We start from the raw sequence: 22,969 nt of genomic DNA, 5'->3' as shown, positions 1-22,969 counted from the left end.
CATGCAGATTTTATCATGTAAAAATAACTGACAGAATTACTCTCCTTTATATTAAAGTATTTCTCATTGGCATTACTGAAAAATGTTTCCAGTGATGCAAGGCTCCACAAAGTAAAATAAACTGATTACTTACAGGGAGCATATTCTTGCAAAAGGCAATAATAACAGCCTAGAATTACCCTAACACAATGTCTAAGAGAGAAAAAAAGAACCATCATTTTAGATCATAGAAAAATAACTCTTTCTCCCTGATATAATATTTATTTCAGATATAAAACAAATGTCTTCTTAAAGTTATAGGTTGAAAAGCCAGAAGCACTTTTGCAAAATCTGACATGATCTATGAATCTCATAATTTATATTTTCAATTATATGCTATATATTTATGTGTATTTTAATACATAAGAGAAAGAGAATTAAGTAGTCCTATCGAGTAAAACAAAAATTACCTTTTACTGCTCTTATAGTTTAAACCATCAGACTGCCTTTAGAAAGAAGAAACATAAAACTTACCAATGTTTTTTATTACCATTTCTGTGTGGGCTAAACATTTAGATTGCTATCATTAACACATTGTGTTAGAATATGAAAACTTCACCTCAGAAAGCAAGATGCCACTTGCAAAGAGATTTTGTATTTAGCAAACAAAAGGATGCTGAAGCGCAGAACAAATGAATTTGATACATTTCAACTATGCTTCCAAAAAGGCTTAAAGTCTCAAGTTCTAGCTGAACAGAGGAAGGATGAGTTTCTACCCTTCCCTCTGCTCATGTACTATTTCAACTCTCAGGATTGTATCTTGGAAAGTGAAAAGCAGGTGTTAGTCACTCAGTCATGTCTGACTCTTTGCAACCCTGTGGACTGTAGACCACCAGGCTCCTCTGTCCATGGGATTCTGCAGGCAAGAATACTGGAGTGGGTTGCCATGCCCTCCCAACCCAGGGATGGAAACCTAGTCTCCCACAATGTAGGCAGATTCTTTACCATGTGAACCACTAGGGAAGCTCCACGTTGAAAAAGGAAGGTGGGGCAAAAAGTTTTCTTAAATACCAGCTTGTGTCCAGTGGGAAGTACCCACAGAGTGAGAACAAATGTACTCCCACTTCTGAATCTCATTCCTCATGTGCCATCACTCTATAGCTGCCTTATCCAGAGATACCCTTTCTACAGAGGAGTGCAACATGATTTCTGAGCATTCATGAGTGCTCTTCTCTTTTTCCTTCACTTGGGCAGCCTTTAAAGAACTTCCTCCCATTGCCCAGGCATTACATAGGATATCCTGGATATAAGGAAAGCTGGGAGCTCAGTGCTTTACTGCAAACTCCTTTACATCCACACATTCCTCTATATTTTAGATTAACTCCTTTTAAAATTCAATTTCTGTATTTTCTCTTTTCTTCAAATGTTACTGAAGTATAGTTAGGATAATTCTTGAGTGAAGCAGGCCATGCTTAAAATGGTTAAAATTATAAAATGTCTGAGAAAACTGGCCCATTTGCAGACAAGTCAGTTTAGCTTGCCAAACTGGTCAAGATTCTGAGAATATACTTAGGGACTGTGTAGAAATATAAAACCAGAACTGCTTATTGTTGTATTAACTATATAGGATAATCCAGTTCCAGCCCTTTTTCTATTTATATCTTGACTCTTAGCAAGCTTCTTCAGTTTTTCTCAGAGCTGAATTTATGCTGTCACCATGACCACGCCTACTTTATTAAATCATTCCTTCAGATCTTTGTCTTTCATCTCTCTGCACTGCTGCCCGTCTTCCCGTTCTCTTCATCTCTTCTTCAGAAGTCGCTCAGTCATGTCCGACTCTTTGCAACCCCATGGACTGTAGCCTACCAGGTTCCTCTGTCCATGGGATTTTCCAGGCAATAGTACTGGAGTGGATTGCCATTTCCTTCTCTAGGGATCTTCCCAACCCAGAGATTGAACCCAGGTCTCCTGCATTGTAGACAGATGCTTTAACATCTGAGCCACCAGGAAAGTCCTTATCTTATGCTAGCCTAGTTCAAAATTCTCCACTGTAGGTATTGATGGTATTGATATATCCTTCATACCAAGCACAGTGCCTGATATTTTATAGATGTTCAGTAAATGAACCAAAAAAAAAAAAAAAGAGTTATAGAAAACCCTACAATTTAATACATCATTTTTCCCATGTGAAAGTTGACACTGCATTGCATCTTAAAATATAAAGTCTGATGAGGATAGGTAAATCATTCTGGTATATTTTTGAATATACTTGAAAAATTTTCCATTTTTAACTGTGTTAATAGTAATATTAGTGTTGGTACACACTTACAAATCATTATTTTTGACAATGATGAGTATGTTTTGTATTTCTTATTTGTAGAACAATTATCATTTTTGTCTTTTTCCCATATATGTTCAACAAGTTTTAAAAATTCCTCTTAAGTGACCATAAAAGATATAATTATCTAGAAAGTTTTACGTAGAGCTTGTTCCCTGTTTAGACGAAGGAAAAGTATTAGATGTTATCAAGTGTTATATAAACCATCAAATGTAGAAACTAAGTTCAATCAAGATACTGCTCAGATAGAATTTACCTGAGGTGAGAAAAGGCATAATTCATAAATAAAACATTAAATATTCTAACATCTAAATATCATGAAGAGAAACATTTCACAACCATAGTAAATTCTAGTGGGTTTTCAGTTTAAGACAGTAAATTGTCACGTATGTACAATTCCTTTTCTTTTCCAAATACCACTGAAACTATAGATGAACTGGGTTTTAGTTACTGTTTTTTTTGTTTTCTTCTTCTTCTAAGAAACCTAAACCCATTAGGATGGAGAGGACAAAATGAGAGAAGAGGCAACAGCAAAAAATATTAGGAAACTTGGAAGCAGATGGCAAGTGGGAAATAATACAGTCAAACTGAGAAAGCCAGAGCCCAGGTCAACAGTGGGAAAACTAAGGAACTAATTTAAGCAGAAAGATCCATTTATGAAATCTGGGGAGAAAGGAGAGACTGAAAGAAGCAGTTTGATTTCCTCCCCGTTCTACACCATTGAAATCTGCTTCTTTCTCATCCCAGAATAAGTCTGGAGATAATTCTTAGAGGAGAATAAGATAGTCTTTGCATCAGAGGATTTTAGACTTATTTAAAGGATATAGCACTTTTTATGTCAACAAGGGTATTAAGTGAATTTGTGAATGTGCGTGTTTGCTTAGTCTCTCAGTCCTGTCCGACTCTCTGCGACCCCATAGACTGTATGTAGCCCAGCAGGCTCCTCTGTCCATGGAATTCTCCAGGCAAGAATATGGGAGTGGGTTGCTGTTCCCTTCTCCAGTGGATCTTCCCAACTCAGGACTGAACCCAGGTCTTCTACATTGCAGGTGGATTCTTTACCATCTGAACCACCAGGAACATGTGGATACTTAATACTAAATGTACAGACTACTAGTCAATCCACCCCCCACATCACTGTTCCCAGAAAATTTACATTTCAAGCAGGAATTTGGAAGATGCTTCCCTGAGAAATGAATCAGTGGAAGAGAGAAAGGCTGGCTTTCCTCTAGCAAGCCTTAAGTCTGATTCTAAAAAGTCCCAGAGGCTGAAGAAAAGGAATGTTGAATTTTTGGAAGGTACCACAGGCTCAGTGTAATATTGTAACACAGCTTATATGACTGTGCTGATGGTCCTTCCTATGTTTAAAACATTAAAGCCTGACTTTTCTGCCCTGGAATGAGTGTATCACTGTGGTAGTGACAGAAATACATGAAGAACCAGTGTAAAACCTGCTTTGTGTCTCCCTTTTGGAAGAAGTACTAAACATGTGCCAAGGGGCTTGTGTCAAGGCTCAGAAGTGGTTATACCAAGTTTTACAGAAGTAATCTTTCCAGTTCCAGGTACAGTACTATCTAGAAATTTATCAAGGTTCTTTTAGCCTCTATCAGAACAGTCTAAGACTTCCTTGGTGGCTCAGATGGTAAAGAATCTGCCTGCAATGCAGGAGACCAGAGTTTGATCCCTGGGTTGGGACGATTCCCTGGAGAAGGGAATGACAACCCACTCCAGTATTCTTGCCTGGAGACCCCCATGGACAGAGGAGCCTGGCAGGATACAGTCTATGAGGTCGCAAAGAGTTGGACACAACTGAGCGACTAAGCACACACACAGAACTGCCAAAGTCTGTCTAATTATTTGGGCCTTTTAACTGTAGCTGAACTCCCGAAGAGTTGAGTCTCTTCTGGCAGTGCCATCCAAAAGCGTCTGTCAGTCTTATCACACATCATACTAACATTTTCTTTCCCTCATGCCATCATCATAATTCTAAGCTAGCTCCCTATTTTCCACTTCATTACAAAAACAAACAAAAAACTCCTATTCATTTTCTAACATGTTTTATAATCTATCGCTTTCTTCATGTTCATCTTCTTCCTTTATTATGCAGTTTTCTGAGAGTCCCCAAATGGATCTGTCTCATTTCTACATTGCAGACTCCACCCTGTGGGTTTTATCTCTTATGTTATCTCACCCTATAATGCAATCCTCATATGGCAAAGTCTAATATAAACTTCACCTGTTCAGGTTTTCATTTTATGCTTATTCCTAGTCTCCATTGCTAATCCCTTTCTTCTGAAATCCTAACATGTTTACAGCTAGAAGCATACATTACACAATTATTGTTATTTTTAATGTGTCATCTTTGTTTCTCTTTACAGAAAGAACTGGTTTTGCTCCTGTGTTTAGCACAAGGGTAAAAACTTGTATCACACTGATAAGGTACCCAGATTCTGAAAGTGGACCAAATCCAATCCAAATTCATTCATGTGTCCTTGAGCAGTTTACCTGACCATTATGAATCCCAGGTTCTTTAACAATAAATTAGAGGATATAATAATCAAGCTGTTCTGAATATAAAAATGAGAAAACATATATATTCATCATAATGCAGAACGTAGTAGACATTCAATGTTTACTATTATTATGCCTTTTATTAATAATAAAATCATAAAGAAAATGAGAAAACAGAGCATTTAGTGGTATTTTAGAAAATATAATTTATTTTTCTCTTATTATTTACAAAATATACAGCTACTTAAAATCTATATGTGAGGCTGAGGGTGTACTCCTACCAAATGATTGACTACTTGCTGATAAATACTGTACTGGAAGCAATGGCATACATTCTCAGAGGTCCCACTACAAACACGCTAAAAGCCCTGCAACGAAATAAGTGTGATGTGGGTGGAACTAAAGAATAACTTATATATAAAACTGCTAAACTTTACCCTCAGTAAAACACTGTAGTGTCTGAGAAAAGCTCTGAAAGCTGAATTGGAAGTGTAAATAAGAATAAGGTTTCCTACATTTTAAAATAATTGGAGGTTTATCACAGTTTGTATGAACTGAAATTAAACTGAACATAGATGCAGTTCAAGTGTAAGAGATTGTCAGAATTTGAAACTCAGCTTTCCTACCCTACCTTTACTACAACTTGAACACACAATATTCCTGTTCTATGGCAGTCTTTGGCAGCAACACCTATCGATTCTGAGAATGTTGGATGGTTTAGCTGTGGCAAAACATGAAATGGGTCTACTTCCAGATGAGTTACCACCCTGTGGAGCTGTGAATCTCCTTCTAACACCCTAGGTACCAAATGTGACACCCTCCAAGCCTCTGAGCATCCTTTCCATAGTCATATTTTTGGCGTCCTTTTCCAACTCGATTCAAAATATGTCAACAGTAAAACATTACGCCTCTGAGAGGGGAACAGATGCAGAGCAGGAAGAACTGCACTGTAGTCTGTATCTTGATCAACTGCTGGTGACATATCCTTACCTTTCCACCTCTTGTTCTAGTTTCCAACCTTATTTCCCTTCTGTCCTAGTCTGGGCCCAGTCAGTTATTTCAGTATATTCTCTCTAGTAGTTTCACTTCTCTCAGTCCCTGGAATTCTACTGAAAATTCTTTTACATCCTAGGACTGCAGGTAAATCTAATTCACTAGTTCTCTCAGAACAGGTGGAGAGAATCTATTCATTCTACTAATAAATGTATTAGGTTTTGAATTGTGTGACAGACCATAAGTAAATGACTTACTGCATATCTTTCAGATTGACTACTTTTTAAATTCCCAGATTTTGTCCTGTTTTTCTACTCAAACTCTCACTCCACGTTTACCTTTTCAAGGCTCCACATATTCCACATCACTCAGCAAATAGAAGTCATCAGGATTTACTTACTCATATTCCCTCCACTTATTCATACATCTCTTTCCTCTTTTAGAAAGAGATATTTCCTCCTTTCGCCCAGGATTCCTAGAAAAAGGATTCTTATATGCCTCTGTTAAATGATAACTTTTCTTTTTTCTCTTTATACTTATGCTAGTATTATATTTTTTAAAGTAAGCTTGCTACATTTACATATTAGAAATAATGATATACCTAGCATATTTTACAAAATGATTGTATTTTTATATTCACACCACGTTTTCCTCATTTTCTAACTTCTAGCTCTCCATATTAATTTAATCTACTAATATGAAAATTTTATTTTAGAGATCCCTTAGAAGTTTTAAAAGGCACTATATGCATTCTTCATGTAGCAAAGTATACTATTAACACTTCTAAATTCTCCCTGAGTACAAAGAAAGACCATTTTAAATTTCATCTCAAACACTTACATGTTCCCTGTGTAATGCTGCTATTTCAAATAGTATATTTTATTGTCTTGTTCTGCCAAAGCTTATTTGAATATACCAACATGTTTTCTGACTTCTTTGCTCATCATTGCTTCTTGCATCTTAATTCTTCTTTAATGGTACCATTTTTTTGGATATGTAAATTGAAATTCATCAGTTTAATAGGCTATAGATGACATCACTATCTCTTAAAGAGCTTTATTTGACCCAAGACTCCCAGGAAAATTATTTTCTCTGATGCTCCCTCAAGCTGGTGCATGGAAATATTCCTGGTTTCCCTTTTAGAGTCAGAGCTCTAGGCTTTTTCAAGTATCTCATCTGTAGCTCCTCTGTCTGTCTCCTCTTAATGCCAAATGGGCATTAAAGTTACAATCTGAGAGAATAAGATGGCGGAGGAGTAGGTGGAAGTGTTCATCTCTCTCCACAGATATATCAGGAATACACCTTCAGACACAGAAGTGCACCCAGAACACCAGCTGAGAGTGGACAGGAGTACCTGATGAGTGGAAAAGAATATATAGACTCACGCAAAACTCACTAGGATGAAGGAACTAGGGGGAAAAACAGGAGTGTTAGTAGGACTGGACCTGTCCTCAGCGGGTGGGGAAACTGAAGCAGGGGTCCGATCCCCACATTGGGGCAATTGTCTGAGTCAGAGGAGAAACATTTAAGGCTCAGAGTGAAACAGCTGATCTGTGGCAGCCTAAATGGAACGAGAATCAGACAATCCTTGCTGCAGCTATACATACCCTGGACAGGGATGCAAGTCTCCTGGAAAACACAGTAGCTGGGAGCTGGAGTTTAGGTATTGTGGAACAATCTCAGGGTGAGGGCTGCTGTTGACTGCGGAGAGATGGATGGAGGGGATGTGAGGGAGAAAATTGTGGTAAGAAATGCCTGTGGAGGAAAGCTGGGCAGCCATGGAAATAAGGCGATACTGCTGAGTCACATGTAGTGGGTGAAGCCATCACCATAGTCTCTCTTCCCCGACATGCCAGCACTGGCAGCTGAAGAATAGAGAGGCTGGCCCATCAAACGCCTGATGCACTGAACTACAGAGTAGGACCCCACCCAGGGTGCCCCTTTAAGTGCTTGATGCACCCATCTACAGAGTAGGACTCCATCCAAGGGGGCCCCTCTACGTACCTGACACACTGAACAACAGAGAAGGATCCCAGGCAAGGGAGCCCTCTAAGTGCCTGAATGGGTGGAGCTATGGAGAAAGACTGGCCAAAAAGGCCTTCTACTCGCCAGTTACAAGAAGCTTGACAAAAGCCTCTGATAGGGCCATAACTCCTGTGGCAGAGGCGGTGCATGTCCCTGCACACTTTTTGCCACCAGGGTCCCTGCAAGTCAAGCCACTGCACCACCTTCACACTCAACTCTCACTGGGTCAGAACTGCCACAGCAGGGAAAAAAAATTCTTGGGTTTGTGCACACAGGGTCACTTTGGTAGTGTTCGACACTTTGTGACCCTGTAGCCTGTGACCTACCAGGCCTCTCTATCAGGGAGGGGAGTTCTCTAGGCAAGAATACTGGAGTGTATTGGCCAATACTGGTTGCCATACCCTTCTAGAGCAGTATATATCTTGCTACCCTAGCTGCCAACTTCCCTGAGTACCTGGTGCTGCCAGAACCCCTGCAACCCAAGCAGCTACATCACCTCCACACCTGGCCCTGCAGGGGCACACCCAAGTCTTCCAGGCCAGTCTCAGGAGCAAACCCCAGTGGATGACCCACATGTAAAGGTGGAAATAAAATCAAAATTGAAACCCAGGGGCAGTGTAACTAAGGAAGAAGACCCAAAACCTCCCCACTAGCTGTACAAGATGCAGATTAAATCCACACAATCAACTAGGCAGACTCTGCGTCCATGGAATATATAAAAGGTCACTGAGATCTCCCACAAAAGAAAAACGCACTAGTTCTGATAGCTTTGGACATTGGAGGCAAGAACACATTGGAGTAGCACCAGATTAGAATCTGAGCTGCCCCCATAGCAGGTCCAAAACTCAGCACAGTGTTGGAGGGCATCCCAGGGAGGTGAGGTAGACTGTGACTCCCAGCGAGGGAAAGGACTCTGACAACAATGACACAAGAAAAACATTTATTATTCTTATGTTTTGCCTTGTTCTGTAGATTCTTTTGGATTTTTTTCTTTTTTCTCCCCTCTGTTGTAGTTGTCCTTTTATTGTCACCATGAAATCTAATTAAGCTTTTGAGCTTTTTCTTCTTTTTTTTCTCAGTCACATTTTTTACTGTTGTTATAACCTCTACCTCTATGTTGGGCTTTTGCAGTTCTGCAGAGTTTTCCTTTTCCTCTTTATTTTTTCTTTTCTCTTTTTTTAATTTTAATTAAAAAAATTTTAAACCTATTATTATTTTTTCTACATTTATTCCTTTGCTTGCTTTTCTTACTGTTCTTTTCCCCTTGCATTTAATCTTTAATATATAGAGACGGCAACCCACCAGGCTCCCCCATCCCTGGGATTCTCCAGGCAAGAACAATGGAGGGGGTTGCCATTTCCTTCTTCAATGCATGAAAGTGAAAAGTGAAAGTGAAGTCACTCAGTCATATCCAACTCGTAGCGAACCCATGGACTGCAGTCTACCAGGCTCCTCCGTCCATAGGATTTTCCAGGCAAGAGTACTGCAGTGGGGTGCCATTGCTTTCTCCATATAAATCTTCTTAATCTATCTCTATTTAACTTTGCATTACTATTCTTTCTTTTCTTTCTTTCCTTTCCTCTCAACATATTTATTTGTTTTATTTTCATTGCTTGATTATCCAACTGTCACCTTGCTTTAGTTTTGTCTTCTAGGTTTGTGCTTTAGTTAGTTTTGCCTGGTTGATATAATTTTTGATTTCCTTTTTTCACCAGGTGGATCTATTGTACTTTATTTTTGTTGGACTGTTTTGATTTTGCTGATGGGTGTATAAATATATGTCTATATTCAATAACAATTTTTTACTGTTGTTATAAACTTCTGCATATCCATTGGGCTTTCACACCTCTGTGGAGTTTTCCTTTTTTTTTTTTTTAATTTTTTCTTTCTGTTTTTTTCTCTCATTTTATAATTTTGTTTTAAAATTATAAACCTATATATTTTTTAAATTATAAACCTATATATTTTTTAAACCTATTATATTTTTTCTACATTTATTCCTTTATTTTCCTTTCTGCTGTTCTTTTCCCCCTTGCAATTAATCTTTAATGTATATAAATCTTCTTATCTACCTGTATTTAACTTTGCATAGCTATTCGTTTTTTCTTTCCTTTCTTCTCAACGTATTTGTTAGTTTTATTTTCATTGCTTTGTTCTCCACTTGGCACCTTTCTTTAGTTTTGCTTTCCAGTTTGTGCTTTCGTTAGTTTTGTTCTTCAGTTCAGTTCAGTCGCTCAGTAGTATCCAAGTCTTAGCAACCCCATGAATTGCAGCACGCCAGGCCTCCCTGTCCATCACCAACTCCCGGAGTTTACCCAAACTCATGTCCATCGAGTCAGTGATGCTATCCAGCCATCTCATCCTCTGTCGTCCCCTTCTCCTCTTGCCCCCAGTCCCTCCCAGCATCAGGGTCTCTTCCAATGAGGCAACTCTTCGCATGAGGTGGCCTAATATTGGAGTTTCAGCCCCATCATCAGTCCTTCCAATGAACACCCAGGACTGAAGTTTTGTTCTTAACTGCTAAATATAATTTTTCATTTTCTTTGTTTCCTCAGTCAATCTATTGTACTTTGTTTTTGTTGGACTGTTTTGACTTTGCTAATGAGTGTATATGTACATGTGTATATTCCATTATTTTCGTTATTATTTGCCTGATTTTGTAACTGCCATTTGTCTGGGCTTCATCTTTGGTTTCTCATTTTCAGATATTTGTTTTAATCTCACTTAATGCCATAACAAACCACTTGTTGATGCTTCATTCTTCACTAGAGATCAAACCCTGAGCCTTTGGAGTTGGAACACTGACTCCAAGGCCCTAGACTACATGAGAACTAACCCTAGGGAGTATCAAATAGTGAGAACTCACATAAAGGAAACTACTTGAGTACAAGACCCAGCATCACCTAACCACCAGTAGCACCCTGTGCAAGACACTTCATCTAAACAACAAAGAAAACAAAAATACCAACTCAATCATCAGCAGACAGCATTACCACCTCACTCAGCCTTGCCCATCAGAACAAAAACAAACAAAAAAAGAAACAAAAACTCAGCATAAATTTCACCATATACAAAGCTCACATAAACCACTGGACCAAACTTAGAAGGGCAGAAACCAAAAGGAAGAAAGAATTCAACCTTGAAGCCCAGGAAAAGGAGACCTCAAATACAATAAGTTAAAAAAAAAAATGAAAAGGCAGAGAAATACTACAAAAAAGAAGGAACAAACTAGAAACACAGAAGTCCAAATAAATGAAGAGGAAACAGCTAAACTACCTGAAAAAGAATTCAGAATAATGATAATAAAGATGATCAAAAACCTTGAAAACAAAATGGAGAAAATGCAAGAATCAATTAATAAAAACCTAGAAGAATTAAAGAATAAATATACAGACACAAAAAACACAATTACTTAAATTAAAAAATACTCTGGAAGGAATCAATAGCAGAGTATCTGAAGCAGAGAAATGAATCCATTAGCTGAAAGATAAAATGGTGGAAATAACTTCTGAAGAGCAGAATAAAGTAAAAAGGATGAAAAGAACTGAAGATAGTCTCAGAAACCTCTGGAACAATATCAAACACACCAACGTTCAAATTATAGGGGTCTCAGAAGAAGAGAAGAAAAAGAAAGTGTATGAGAAAAATTTTGAAGAGATTATACTTGAAAATTTCTCCAACATGGAAAAGGAAATAGTTAATTAAGTTCAAGAGGCACAAAGTGTCCCATACAGGATAAACCCAAGGAGAAACATGCCAAGACACATACTAATCAAACTAACAAAGACTAAACACAAAGAAAGAATATCAAAAGCAGCAAGGGAGAAGCAACAAGCAATATACAGGGGAAACCTCATATGCTTAACAGCTAATCTTTCAGCAGAAACTCTGCAGGCCAGAAAGAAATGACAGGGTATATTTAAAGTACTGAAAGGGAAAAATCTACATCCAAGATTACTGTACCCAGCAAGATCTCATTCAAAATTGATGGAGAAATAAAAAGCTTTTCAAACAAGCAAAAGTTAAGAGAATTTAGTACCACTAAACGAGCTTTACAATGAATGTTAAAGGGACTTATATAGTCAAGAAATACAACAGAAGAAAAAAGATCTACAAAATCAACTCCAAACAATTAAGAAAATGGATATAGGAACATATATATAATTACTTTAAATGTATGGAGGCAAGAACACACAGGAATAGGACCAGATTTTAATATAAGCTGCCCCACCGCAGGTCCAGAGATCAGCACAGTATTGGAGGGCATCCTAGGGAGGTGAGGTTGACTGTGACTCCCAGCAAGGGAAAGAACTCTCAGAGCAGTAACTTATGGACATGGGGAGAGGGAAGGAGAGGGTGAGGTGTATGAAAAAAATAACATGGAAACTTACATTGTAAGTAAGTAAGTGAAAATCCCTCAGCCATGTCCAGCTGTTTGCGACCCTATGGAGTATACAGTCCATGGAATTCTCCAGGCCATAATACTGGAGTGGGTAGCCTTTCCCTTCTCCAAGGGATCTTTCCAACCCAGAAATTGAACCTAGGTCTCCCGAATTGCAAGCAGATTCTTTACCAGCTGAGTCACAAGGGAAAGCCCAAAACTTACATGACCACATATAAAATAGATAGCTAACAGGAATTTGCTGTATGGCTCAGGAAACTCAAACAGGGGCTCTGTATCAACCTAGAGGGGTGGGATGGGAAGGGAGATGGGAGGGAAGTTCACAAAGGAGGAGATATATGTATACCTATGACTGATTCATGTTGAGGTTTGACAGAAAGCAACAAAATTGTGTAAAGCAATTATCTTTCAATAAAAAAATAAATTTAAAAAAATGAACTGAAAGCTAATGATACAAGATACAATGAAAATCATAGAAATTAATAATATATGTTGGTAAACTAATTATGTAGAGTTAAAACAAATAATTGTACTGTTGTATTCTGAAAATTTCTGATATTAAAATTTTAAACAAAATTTTAAAAAGTTATAATCTTTGTGTTCAACACATATGATCTATGTATAGGTTAAGGAATAAACAAAATGAGTGAGTTTCAAGAGCTTAAATTTATGTTATTCTATTATTTTTTTGTTTGGGTAATGTTGATTCCTGCTTTCTTCTGAGTTCAACTTGAGTTATTTCTTTTAAATTAATTGATTTAAATAGTTAGATATCCTAATTCATTCAACAATTAATATTATATACTATACATACATATGCATATGGATATACAATACATATATATGTATATGTTCACTGTGGTATATACAATTATATATGCATTCTATTTAGACTATTATAAGTTCTGGGTATAAAACAATAAACAAGTCAGATTTCTTACTTTCTGTTAGGGATATTGAGGCAGAGCACATATAAACAAATGAACTAGGTAATCCAAAAGCACTAATTATAACCTGGAAAGTAAGAGAGTCTTGTGATATAGATAAACAGGTTATAAGAAGTCTTTACAACAGATGGCCAAGAACTTCTCTGATGGATATCCTAAGACTAGAAGAAACAGCCAATGCAAACTCATGCACGTTAACCCTTATACCTGTTTTTATTTCTTTTCCTTTGTTTCAGTGTTTATGTTCTACCCTCTTTGCTACATATTTGGCTATAGTTATTCATCTTTTACAATTTCATTCTATCCCTAACCAATTCCCCATTCCCTTCAATGTAGAATATACTCTAGTTATTTAGAAATCTCTAGATTATGTGCTGATCAGCTGCCTTCTTTAATTTACTACTTTGATTATCTTTGTTTTATTATCTACTCTTATCTCATCTACCTTGTAATGAATTAAGAAGGCTGTTTTCTCTGTCACCACTTATTGAAGCCACTTAGACAAAAGTAACCATAAATTTAGAATTGCCAAAACTATACTATCTTTTCAATCTTCACTTTAACTAAGACTCCTTCATGCTAAATAATTAATTGATCATTCACTGAAACTTAACTATGACTACTATGACTCAAGAATCCTTCTCTGTATATAACAAAATTTCTTATTATGCCTTCCTTGAGTGCTTTGTCTTTATGAGATTCTATTTCTTCTTCTCACTTCTTAAAAGCTTTTTAAAATCTCTTGACTTTGTCCTTGATCGCTTTTATTCTAATTTTAGATTCTGCTTGTATACATACCCTTTATACTAGAGAACTCTCATTGACACACTTATCAAGCTGATATGAAATATTTCTTAGTTCAAGTTTCTTTCCATGATGTGTTGTTTCCCATGTAAAATGTATGAACACTCTTACATGCAGCTCAATAAAAAAAGAAAAGAAAAAATGAATCAAAGACTTGGCAGAAAACTTAAATAGAAATTCCTCCAAAGAAGACACACAGATGGCCAAGAGACACATAAACAGATACTCAATATCAGTAATTAGAGAAATGTAAATCAAAACTATGATGAGGTACCATCTCACACTGGTCAGAATGGCCTTTATCCAAAAATCTACAAACAATAAATGCCAGATAAAAAGAATCTTCCTATACTGTTGGAGAAGGAAATGGCAAACCACTCCAGTACTCTTGCCTGGAAAATCCCATGGATGGAGGAGCCTGATAGGCTACAGTCCATGGGGTCTCAAAGAGTCGGACACCACTGAGCAACTTCACTTTCACACACTGGAGAAGGAAATGGCAACCCACTCTTGTATTCTTGCCTGGAGAATCCCAGGGACAGAGCCTGGTGGGCTGCTGTCTGTGGGGTTGCACAGAGTTGGACACGACTGAAGCGACTTAGCAGCAGCAGCATACTGTTGGTGGGAATGTAAATTGGTATAACCACTATGGAGAATAGTATGGAGGCTTCTTAAAGAACTAAAACTAGAACTACCAAATGACCCAGCAACCCAACTCCTAGGCATATATCGCAGAAAATCATAGTTCAAAAGGGTGTATGCACCCTGATGTTCATTGCAGCCCTATTTACAATAACCAGGACATAGAAGCCACCTAAATGTCCATCAACAGAGGAATGGATTAAGATGTGGTGCATAATGCAATGGACTAGTACTCAGCCATGAAAAGGAAAGAAATACTGCCATTTGCAGAGACATGGGTGGACCCAGAGGTGGTCTTACGCAGTGAATTAAGCCTGAAAGACAAAAACAAATATATAATATCACTTATATGTGGAATCTAGAAAAATGGTAGAGGTGAACTATTTGCAAAGCAGAAATAGAGTCACAGATGTAGAGATGAAACTTCTGGTTACTAAGGGAAGATGGGGGGTAGGAATGAATTAGGAGACTGGGATTGACATATACACACTGCTGCTGCTGCTGCTGCTGCTGCTGCTAAGTCACTGCAGTCGTGTCTGACTCTGAGACCCCAGGACAGCAGCCCACCAGGCTCCCCCGACCCTGGGATTCTCCAGGCAAGAACACTGGAGTGGGTTGCCATTTCCTTCTCCAAAGCATGAAAGTGAAAAGTGAAAGAAAAATCTCTCAGTCATGTGCAGCTTTTAGTGACCCCATGGACAGCAGCCTACCAGGCTTCTCTGTCCATGAGATTTTCCAGGCAAGAGTACTAGACTGGGTTGCCATTACCTTTTCTGATATACATGCAACTATATATAAAACAAATAACTAATGAGAACCTACTATATAGCACAGAGAGTTCTACCCAATACTCTGTGATGAGCTAAATGGTAAGGAAATCTAAAAAAGAGGGGAATATATGCATATGTATGACTGATTCACTTTGTTGTACAGTAAATACTAACACAACATTTTAAAGCAAATATATTCCAATAAAAAGAAAAAAATAAATGTGTGAACTCTTTATGCCTAAACTCAAATTTAATTTTTACTAGAAATATGTTTCTTTCATGCATATTTTCTATCTAGGTTAATTATATAAGTAGCATAATAACAAACATTTATTAATCTTCACTTTCGGAATAAAACATTAGAATAAACATGAGTGATTTAATTGTTTAGAAAAATGCAAATATTATATCAATTATCTTAATATAAGAAGTATAGTCGAAAGAAGTTGGCTTATAAATAAAATGTAGGACAGAAGCAATAAGAGGCAGAAGAAAGGATAAGAGTGGGTATTTCTTCATCATACAGAGTGAGAAGTTGAGATATAACTAATATACATATAACAATATACTTTTATAGATAAGAAATGTTATTAAGGTCTATAAATATAAACAATAAAATAATAAATACATAAAACCAGGAAAACACAGAAGAAAAAATAATATAAATGCCCTATATTTTCTTTTGCAGGAAAAGCCAATAAATCGTATATGATAAAGTATATTGCTTAGAGACATAGAGATAATCACAAGAATTATATCAGATAAAGTTAAAAGTATCTACCTGCCTCTCCTTTGTGGAGGTAAGGATTGTTCTTCATAATTTTTAAATTACTCAGTGGGTTTTAGTTTGCTGTTTCCCTATTTTACGCACACACACACACACACAGAGATATGTAGAATATAGTACATGTCAGTTGTAATATATTAGTATTTTTATATATGAGGAAAACATACATGTGTATGTGTTAATGTTATCTGAATTAAGTTTTCTAGGAATACTGTAGTATCTTTCAACATGTAAATTTAAGTTTAGTATTATATATGGAAAATGTTTTTGATTTAGACTTAAATATTAGTTGTTGTATTATTTCCTAATTCTTCAAAGGGAGTCCTGTCTCCATTTCAAGCTTTTCTTCCTCTAAGTATTTTCTTTTTTCTTAAAAATCTTTATCTCATAGTCATTCTCTTGGTTAATTTCCTGCTTGTCTTCCCCTTATGGAATTTTTATTTGAATCTATTTTCCTTTGGGCACTAAAAATTTTCAACTTTCAGACATTTTTATTGCTTAATTTCCTCCCTAAGTCGTATTAACTCATTGCATTTCTCATTTCCCTATTCTCTTTTAAAATTTATCTTAGTTTTTGATTTTATGAATCCAAGTTTTAAAATATGCATCTCCAACTCTTTAGTTTTTGAATTTCACTTTAGTTTGCAGTATTGTGTTGCAGTTTTATTTGTGTTTTGTATTTGTTTTCTAGATGTGAGGTTTCTATCAGCTAAATTGTTCTGATGCTGTTTTTTTCAGCTTTATTGAAGCATAATTGACAAAAATGCATTTATAGGGTACAATGTAATGATTTAATATATCTATACTCTGTGAAATGATTATGACAACCAACTTAATTAGCACATCCATTACCTTACATGATTACCTTTTTTTTTTTTTTTTGGCATGGGAACTCTTAAGATTCACTCTCAGCAAATTTCTGTTATCAATATTTATGATCAACATGCTATATATTAGATCTTCAGAAATCATTCATCTTACAACTGAAAGTTGTAATCATTGACCAACATCTCTCCATTTCTCCCACTCCTCAGACCCCACCATTCCACTCTCTGACTTATTTTTTTTAAGATTCTACATACAAATTTATAAATTATAATAGTATTTATCTTTCACTGTGTGACTTATTTTACTTAACATATGCCCCCCAGGGTCATCCATGTGTCCCAAATGGCAGGGGTAGGGTTTCTTTTATTATAACTGAAATAATTTACACATATCATTTATTTAAATGTATCATGGCATCTGGTCCCATCACTTCATGGGAAATAGATGGGGAAACAGTAGAAATAGTGTCAGACTTTATTTTTGGGGGGCACCAAAATCACTGCAGATGGTGATTGCAGCCATGAAATTAAAAGACGCTTACTCCTTGGAAGGAAAGTTATGAGCAACCTAGATAGCATAATCAAAAGCAGAGACATTACTTTTCCGACTAAGGTCCGTCTAGTCAAGGCTATGGTTTTTCCAGTGGTCACGTATGGAAGTGAGAGTTGGACTGTGAAGAAAGCTGAGCGCCGAAGAATTGATGCCTTTGAACTGTGTTGTTGGAGAAGACTCTTTAGAGTCCCTTGGACTGCAAGGAGATCCAACCAGTCCATCCTAAAGGAGATCAGTCCTGAGTATTCATTGGAGGGACTGATGATGAAGCTGAAACTCCAATAATTTGGCCACCTCATGCAAAGAGTTGACTCATTGGAAAAGACTCTGATGCTGGGAGGGATTGGGGGCAGGAGGAGAAGGGGATGACAGAGCATGAGATGGCTGGATGGCATTACCAACTCAATGGACATGAGTTTGAGTGAACTCTGGGTGTTGGTGATGGACAGGGAGGCCTGGCGTGCTGTGATTCATGGGGTCGCAGAGAGTCAGACACAACTAAGCAACTGGACTCAACTGAAGTGAATAATATATACAAATTTATTTTTGTATACCATGTTTTCTCTATCTATTCATTCATTGATGGACACTAAGATTGTTTCCATTTCTTGGCTATTGTGAATAATGAATGCTACAGTGAACACTGGAACAACAGTATCTCCTAAAAGTAATTAGTTCATTTCCTTTGTATGTGTACCCAGAAGTATGCTCATTTTCTATGTTCCATTACTTGGCTTTTTTTGTCATTGATCTGAATCTTCTCCATTTTAGGCAGAGCTCTTAGATAACAGCACTATCTTTAAATCAATACTGTGAAGTATATTCTATCCTAGGACTTTACTAGTGACTCAGAAGGTAAAGAATCCACCTCCAATGCAGTAGACTTGGGTTCGATCCCAGGGTTGCAAAGATCCCCTGGAGGAGGGCATGGCAACCCACTCTAGTATTCTTGCGTAGAGAATAGCCATGGACAGAGGTACCTGGCAGGCTATAGTCCATGAGGTTGCAAAGAGTCGGACACAACTGAGTGACTAGCACAGATACTTTCCTTAGTGGGCAACATTAAGGTGGTAGTGTGGGGAAGGGGAAAGGCTGGTTGACATATAATGTGATTCTTTCATTTCTCTAGGCTATTTCCTATTTATGTCCAGATATGTGTATGTATATATATATATAATTTGTCCATTCTTCTACTAGGACACTTAAAATTTTTTAATATCTGTAAGAATTCATCATATATAAATGACATCAAAATTTTGTTATTTTCTGTTAAAGATGTTTACTCAATTCTTCATTTATATTTCAGTATGATTTAGGACATTCTATTGATACTTAGAGCCTTTAATATTATTCAATTTCATGATCCATTTTTATGAGGTCTTTGTGCATAATGCTTAGAAAACTTTTCTCAGACTTAACTTGAGTGAAATATTCATCAATATTTTCCATTGATTATTATTTTTAAATTACATTTATGTCATTCTTCCATCTAAAAGTTATTTTTATGTTTAATGTATGCAGTATAAATGAATAGTTTTATAAGTATACTAGGTCTGCTTCAGAATATTCTGTTCTGTGGCTTTTATAATTACATCAAAACTAAATTATTTTAATTGTACTTTTGTTCACTTAGTAACTGGTAAGGCAAGCACGCTATACATTACAGTTCTTTGGCTAGTTCTATAAAATAATATTTTGAAGTTACAGTCACCCTGCTTATTTAACTTATATGCAGAGTACATCATGTAAAGAGCCCGGCTAGATGAATCGCAAACTGGAATCAAGATTGCTGGGAGAAATATCAACAACCTCAGATACACACATGACACCACTCCAATGACAGAAAGGAAGGAGGAACTAAAGGCACTAAAGACACTCTTGATGAGGGTGAAAGAAGGGAGTGAAAAAGCCGGCTTTAACTCAACATTCAAAAACTAAGATCATGGCATTGGGTCCCATCACTTCATGGCCAATAGATAGGGAAAAAGTAGAAGCATTGATAGATTTTATTTTCTTGGGCTCCAGAATCACTGCAGATGGTGACTGCAGCCATGAAATAAAAAGATGCTTGCTCCTTGGAAGGAAAGCTATGAAAAATCTTGACAGAATATTAAAAAGAAGAGACATCACGTTGCCAACAAATGTCCATACAATGAAAGCTATGGTTTTTCCAGTAGCTTTTGAAGCTGAAGCTTCAAAACTTTGGCCACCTGATGCAAAGACCTGAACCACTGGAAAATACCCTGATACTGGGAAAGACTGAAGACAGGAGGAGAAGGGGGCAACAGAAGATGAAATGGTTAGATGGTATCACTGACTCAACAGACATGAGTTTGAACAAACTCTGGGAGATAGTGAGGTACAGACAAGCCTGACATGCTGCCATCCATGAGGTTGCAAAAAGTCAGACATCACTTAGTGACTGAACAATGACAATAAGAACATGTTCATTATTTCTAGAATATACACACAATGAACAATTCCTTCGAGCACATCATTTAGTCTTTGTAATTTCAAATATATCTGGTTGATATCTCCATATGTAGCTATGAAAATCAATCATTCAGAGAGCTCCAATAGAAATCATAATTTGATTTACCATTTTTTTTTTTTAAAGCTAGTATAATACACAGAGGAGGTTCTTGAAAGTGAAGGCATTAAGTGGCTTCTAAAATTGTTCCTCAGGTGTTTATGAGAAACTCTGCCTCATTTATTTACCAAAACCTCTGCTGCTGCTGCTGTTGCTAAGTCGCTTCAGTCATGTCTGACTCTGTGCAACCCCATAGACAGCAGCTCACCAGGCTCCCCAGTCCTTGGGATTCTCCAGGCAAGAACACTGGAGTGGGTTGCCATTTCCTTCTCCAATGCATGAAAATGAAAAGTGAAAGTGAAATCACTCAGTCATGTCCGACTCTTAGCGACCCCATGGAATGCAGCCTACCAGGCTCCTCCATCCATGGGATTTTCCAGACAAGAGTCCTGGAGTGGGGTGCCATTGCCTCTCCGCAAAACCTCTAGAAACTACCTAAAACTTTCTAATTCTTTAGCATTTACTTTTCCCATACCACTTAACTTTTAGCACCCGATACTCGGAGAAACTCAAAGGTTCACTAATTTGACAAATGTTCCTAATATGATAAATATTACACACCAATTCCCACATAATTACCTTGTGAAGTCTGTCATCTCCATCATGATCATACACATCTTCTTGGCCAGAACAATGATATCATTGCTCGTATCATCCCATATCTCAATTTCAGCATCCAGCTTGCTCTTCACTTTCTTGAAGTCAGCAACTTGCTCAGCAATCTTTTCTTTTTCTGCTTCAGGCAATTGAGTCATCTTAGCCTAAAACAGGTGATAATTCAATTTATAATCATTCCATTATGTCAAATACATTTTACAATGAAGTGATTATTATCAGATGTTTATAAAACTTGTTCCTTTAAGAATAGAGACATAATGCTTTTCTGTTTTAAATTTATTTTCAATAGAAGATAATTGCTTTACAACACTGTGTCAGCTTTTGCCATACATCAGTATGAGTCAGCCATAAAGTCATATAACAAAACTATTCAGGTTTAACTTTTTGTATAAAAATCTATTGAATCATAATTGTTTGCAACAATGTTAGAATGTAAAATTACAGTATTAGTTAGAACCACAACATTAAATCTATGAATATCAAAATATAATTTAATATATGACATATTTAAATCTATTCTTTAATACAAATGTAGGACTTCCCAAAATTTGAATGTATTATAAATTAATTCAAACATAATTTAATGCCTCACATGTTAGATAAGTATATACCTCTTTAAATTGTACTAACAGTATGCCTCAAAAGGTACAAATATAAAAAAAAATATTGAAATGAGACTATTTATACCTATGTATATATTTACATTAATAGATGGAATTAATTACAAACACTGAATACACATTGGTAAACAGTACAGTACATATTTATAAATCATATGTATATAGATAAGTACATTTATAAAATTCCAAAGATTAATGTGTATATGGTGCATGTAAACATATTCAGGTGTGTGTGTGTACACAAACTATCTGAGGGAAAAATAAAAATGTTATAGGCAAAGTTTGCTAAGGCAGCCCTCCCTAATTAGCATCCTGAGATTTGAGGTGTAAACTCTTATGCACAGTGAACTTAATGCACTGGCGTAGTACTATTCTTTGTATATATCATATTTTGAACAGTATGCAGACTTGCCTCTTGCATTTGAAACCATCTGCACTATTGTGATGTGCGCTTAGTCACCCAGTTGTGTCTGACTCTTTGTGACTCCATGGACTATAGTCTGCCAGACTCCTCTGTCCATGGGGAGTCTCCAGGCAAGAGTACTGGAGCGAGTTGCCATGCCCTCCTCCAGGGTATCTCCCCAATCCAGTGATCAAACCCAGGTCTCCCGCTTTGCAGGTAAAATCTTTACCATCTGAGCCACCAGGGAAGCCCACCATACCACCACACTACCATATAAACAATTATAGCACCTGAAGCCTATGACTTTTTATCAAATAAAAAAGAACTCTGAAATGAAAGTGATTTGATAATATTAATCAAGGTCATAAAATTTCATGAGATTGTCTACTCAATCATCTTGTCAAAAAAGAAATTCATACATAATCAAAAAGTAGAACAAGCACATAGGTTTGAGATGGAACATTTATAAATGATAAATCCTATATAAGTGGAACTTTATTTGATCATTCACGGGAAATATATGATAGCTACAATTCCTATGCATTTCCAGATGTTAATTTCTAGTTTACCTATCAATGGCAAAATTGGAAGATATAATCTAGAAAGCTTTGCAAAAGTATGATTGCTAGATTCAGAATACTGAAAACACATTTTATTGAGGCAATAGTGTACAAGAACAATGAAACTAAAATGTATTAGTGGAAAGAATTACAAGAATGATCAATGGAAAATCTAACCAAAAAATAAAAATCACAGAGCTAATGTCAATTATCTGTCATTTATTACCAATCAGAGGCCTAATTCAGGGTCTAAAATAACTTGGTATTTTTAAATGTTCAGGATTATTCATCCATACTTCAGTTAGCACAAGGCTTGATACATATTGAGTGTACAGTAAATGATAGTTTCTTCTTTATTTCTTTTATCTTTTAACCATACCACACGGCATGTGGAATCTTAGTTTACTGAAAAGGGACTGAACCCACTACTACCATGGAAGTTCAGAGATGTCACCAGTGGATGGCCGGGGAAGTCCAATAGTTATTTCTTATTCCATGAAAATATCAAAATATAATCACATTTATAGCACTTAAATTTGCTTTGTTTTCCTTATTTATTTCAAGAACTAAATTAAGCTAGGAGACTAAACTTTTGATTGA

General features: G+C 36.6%; 1 protein-coding gene across 1 annotated transcript in view; it reads right to left on the bottom strand.

The window, feature by feature from the left end:
* CTNNA3 (catenin alpha 3) overlaps nt 1–22,969 on the bottom strand; it is a 1,850,481-nt gene that overhangs the window by 147,484 nt on the left and 1,680,028 nt on the right. The window contains exon 15 of the mRNA XM_052639474.1: nt 20,748–20,929. Within this exon, the coding sequence (XP_052495434.1) occupies nt 20,748–20,929 (182 nt within the window). The remainder of the gene's footprint in view (nt 1–20,747; nt 20,930–22,969) is intronic.

Source organism: Budorcas taxicolor, chromosome 5, assembly GCF_023091745.1.
Source record: "Budorcas taxicolor isolate Tak-1 chromosome 5, Takin1.1, whole genome shotgun sequence".
NCBI lineage: Eukaryota > Metazoa > Chordata > Mammalia > Artiodactyla > Bovidae > Budorcas > Budorcas taxicolor.
This window is presented reverse-complemented; position numbering and strand designations above follow the sequence as displayed.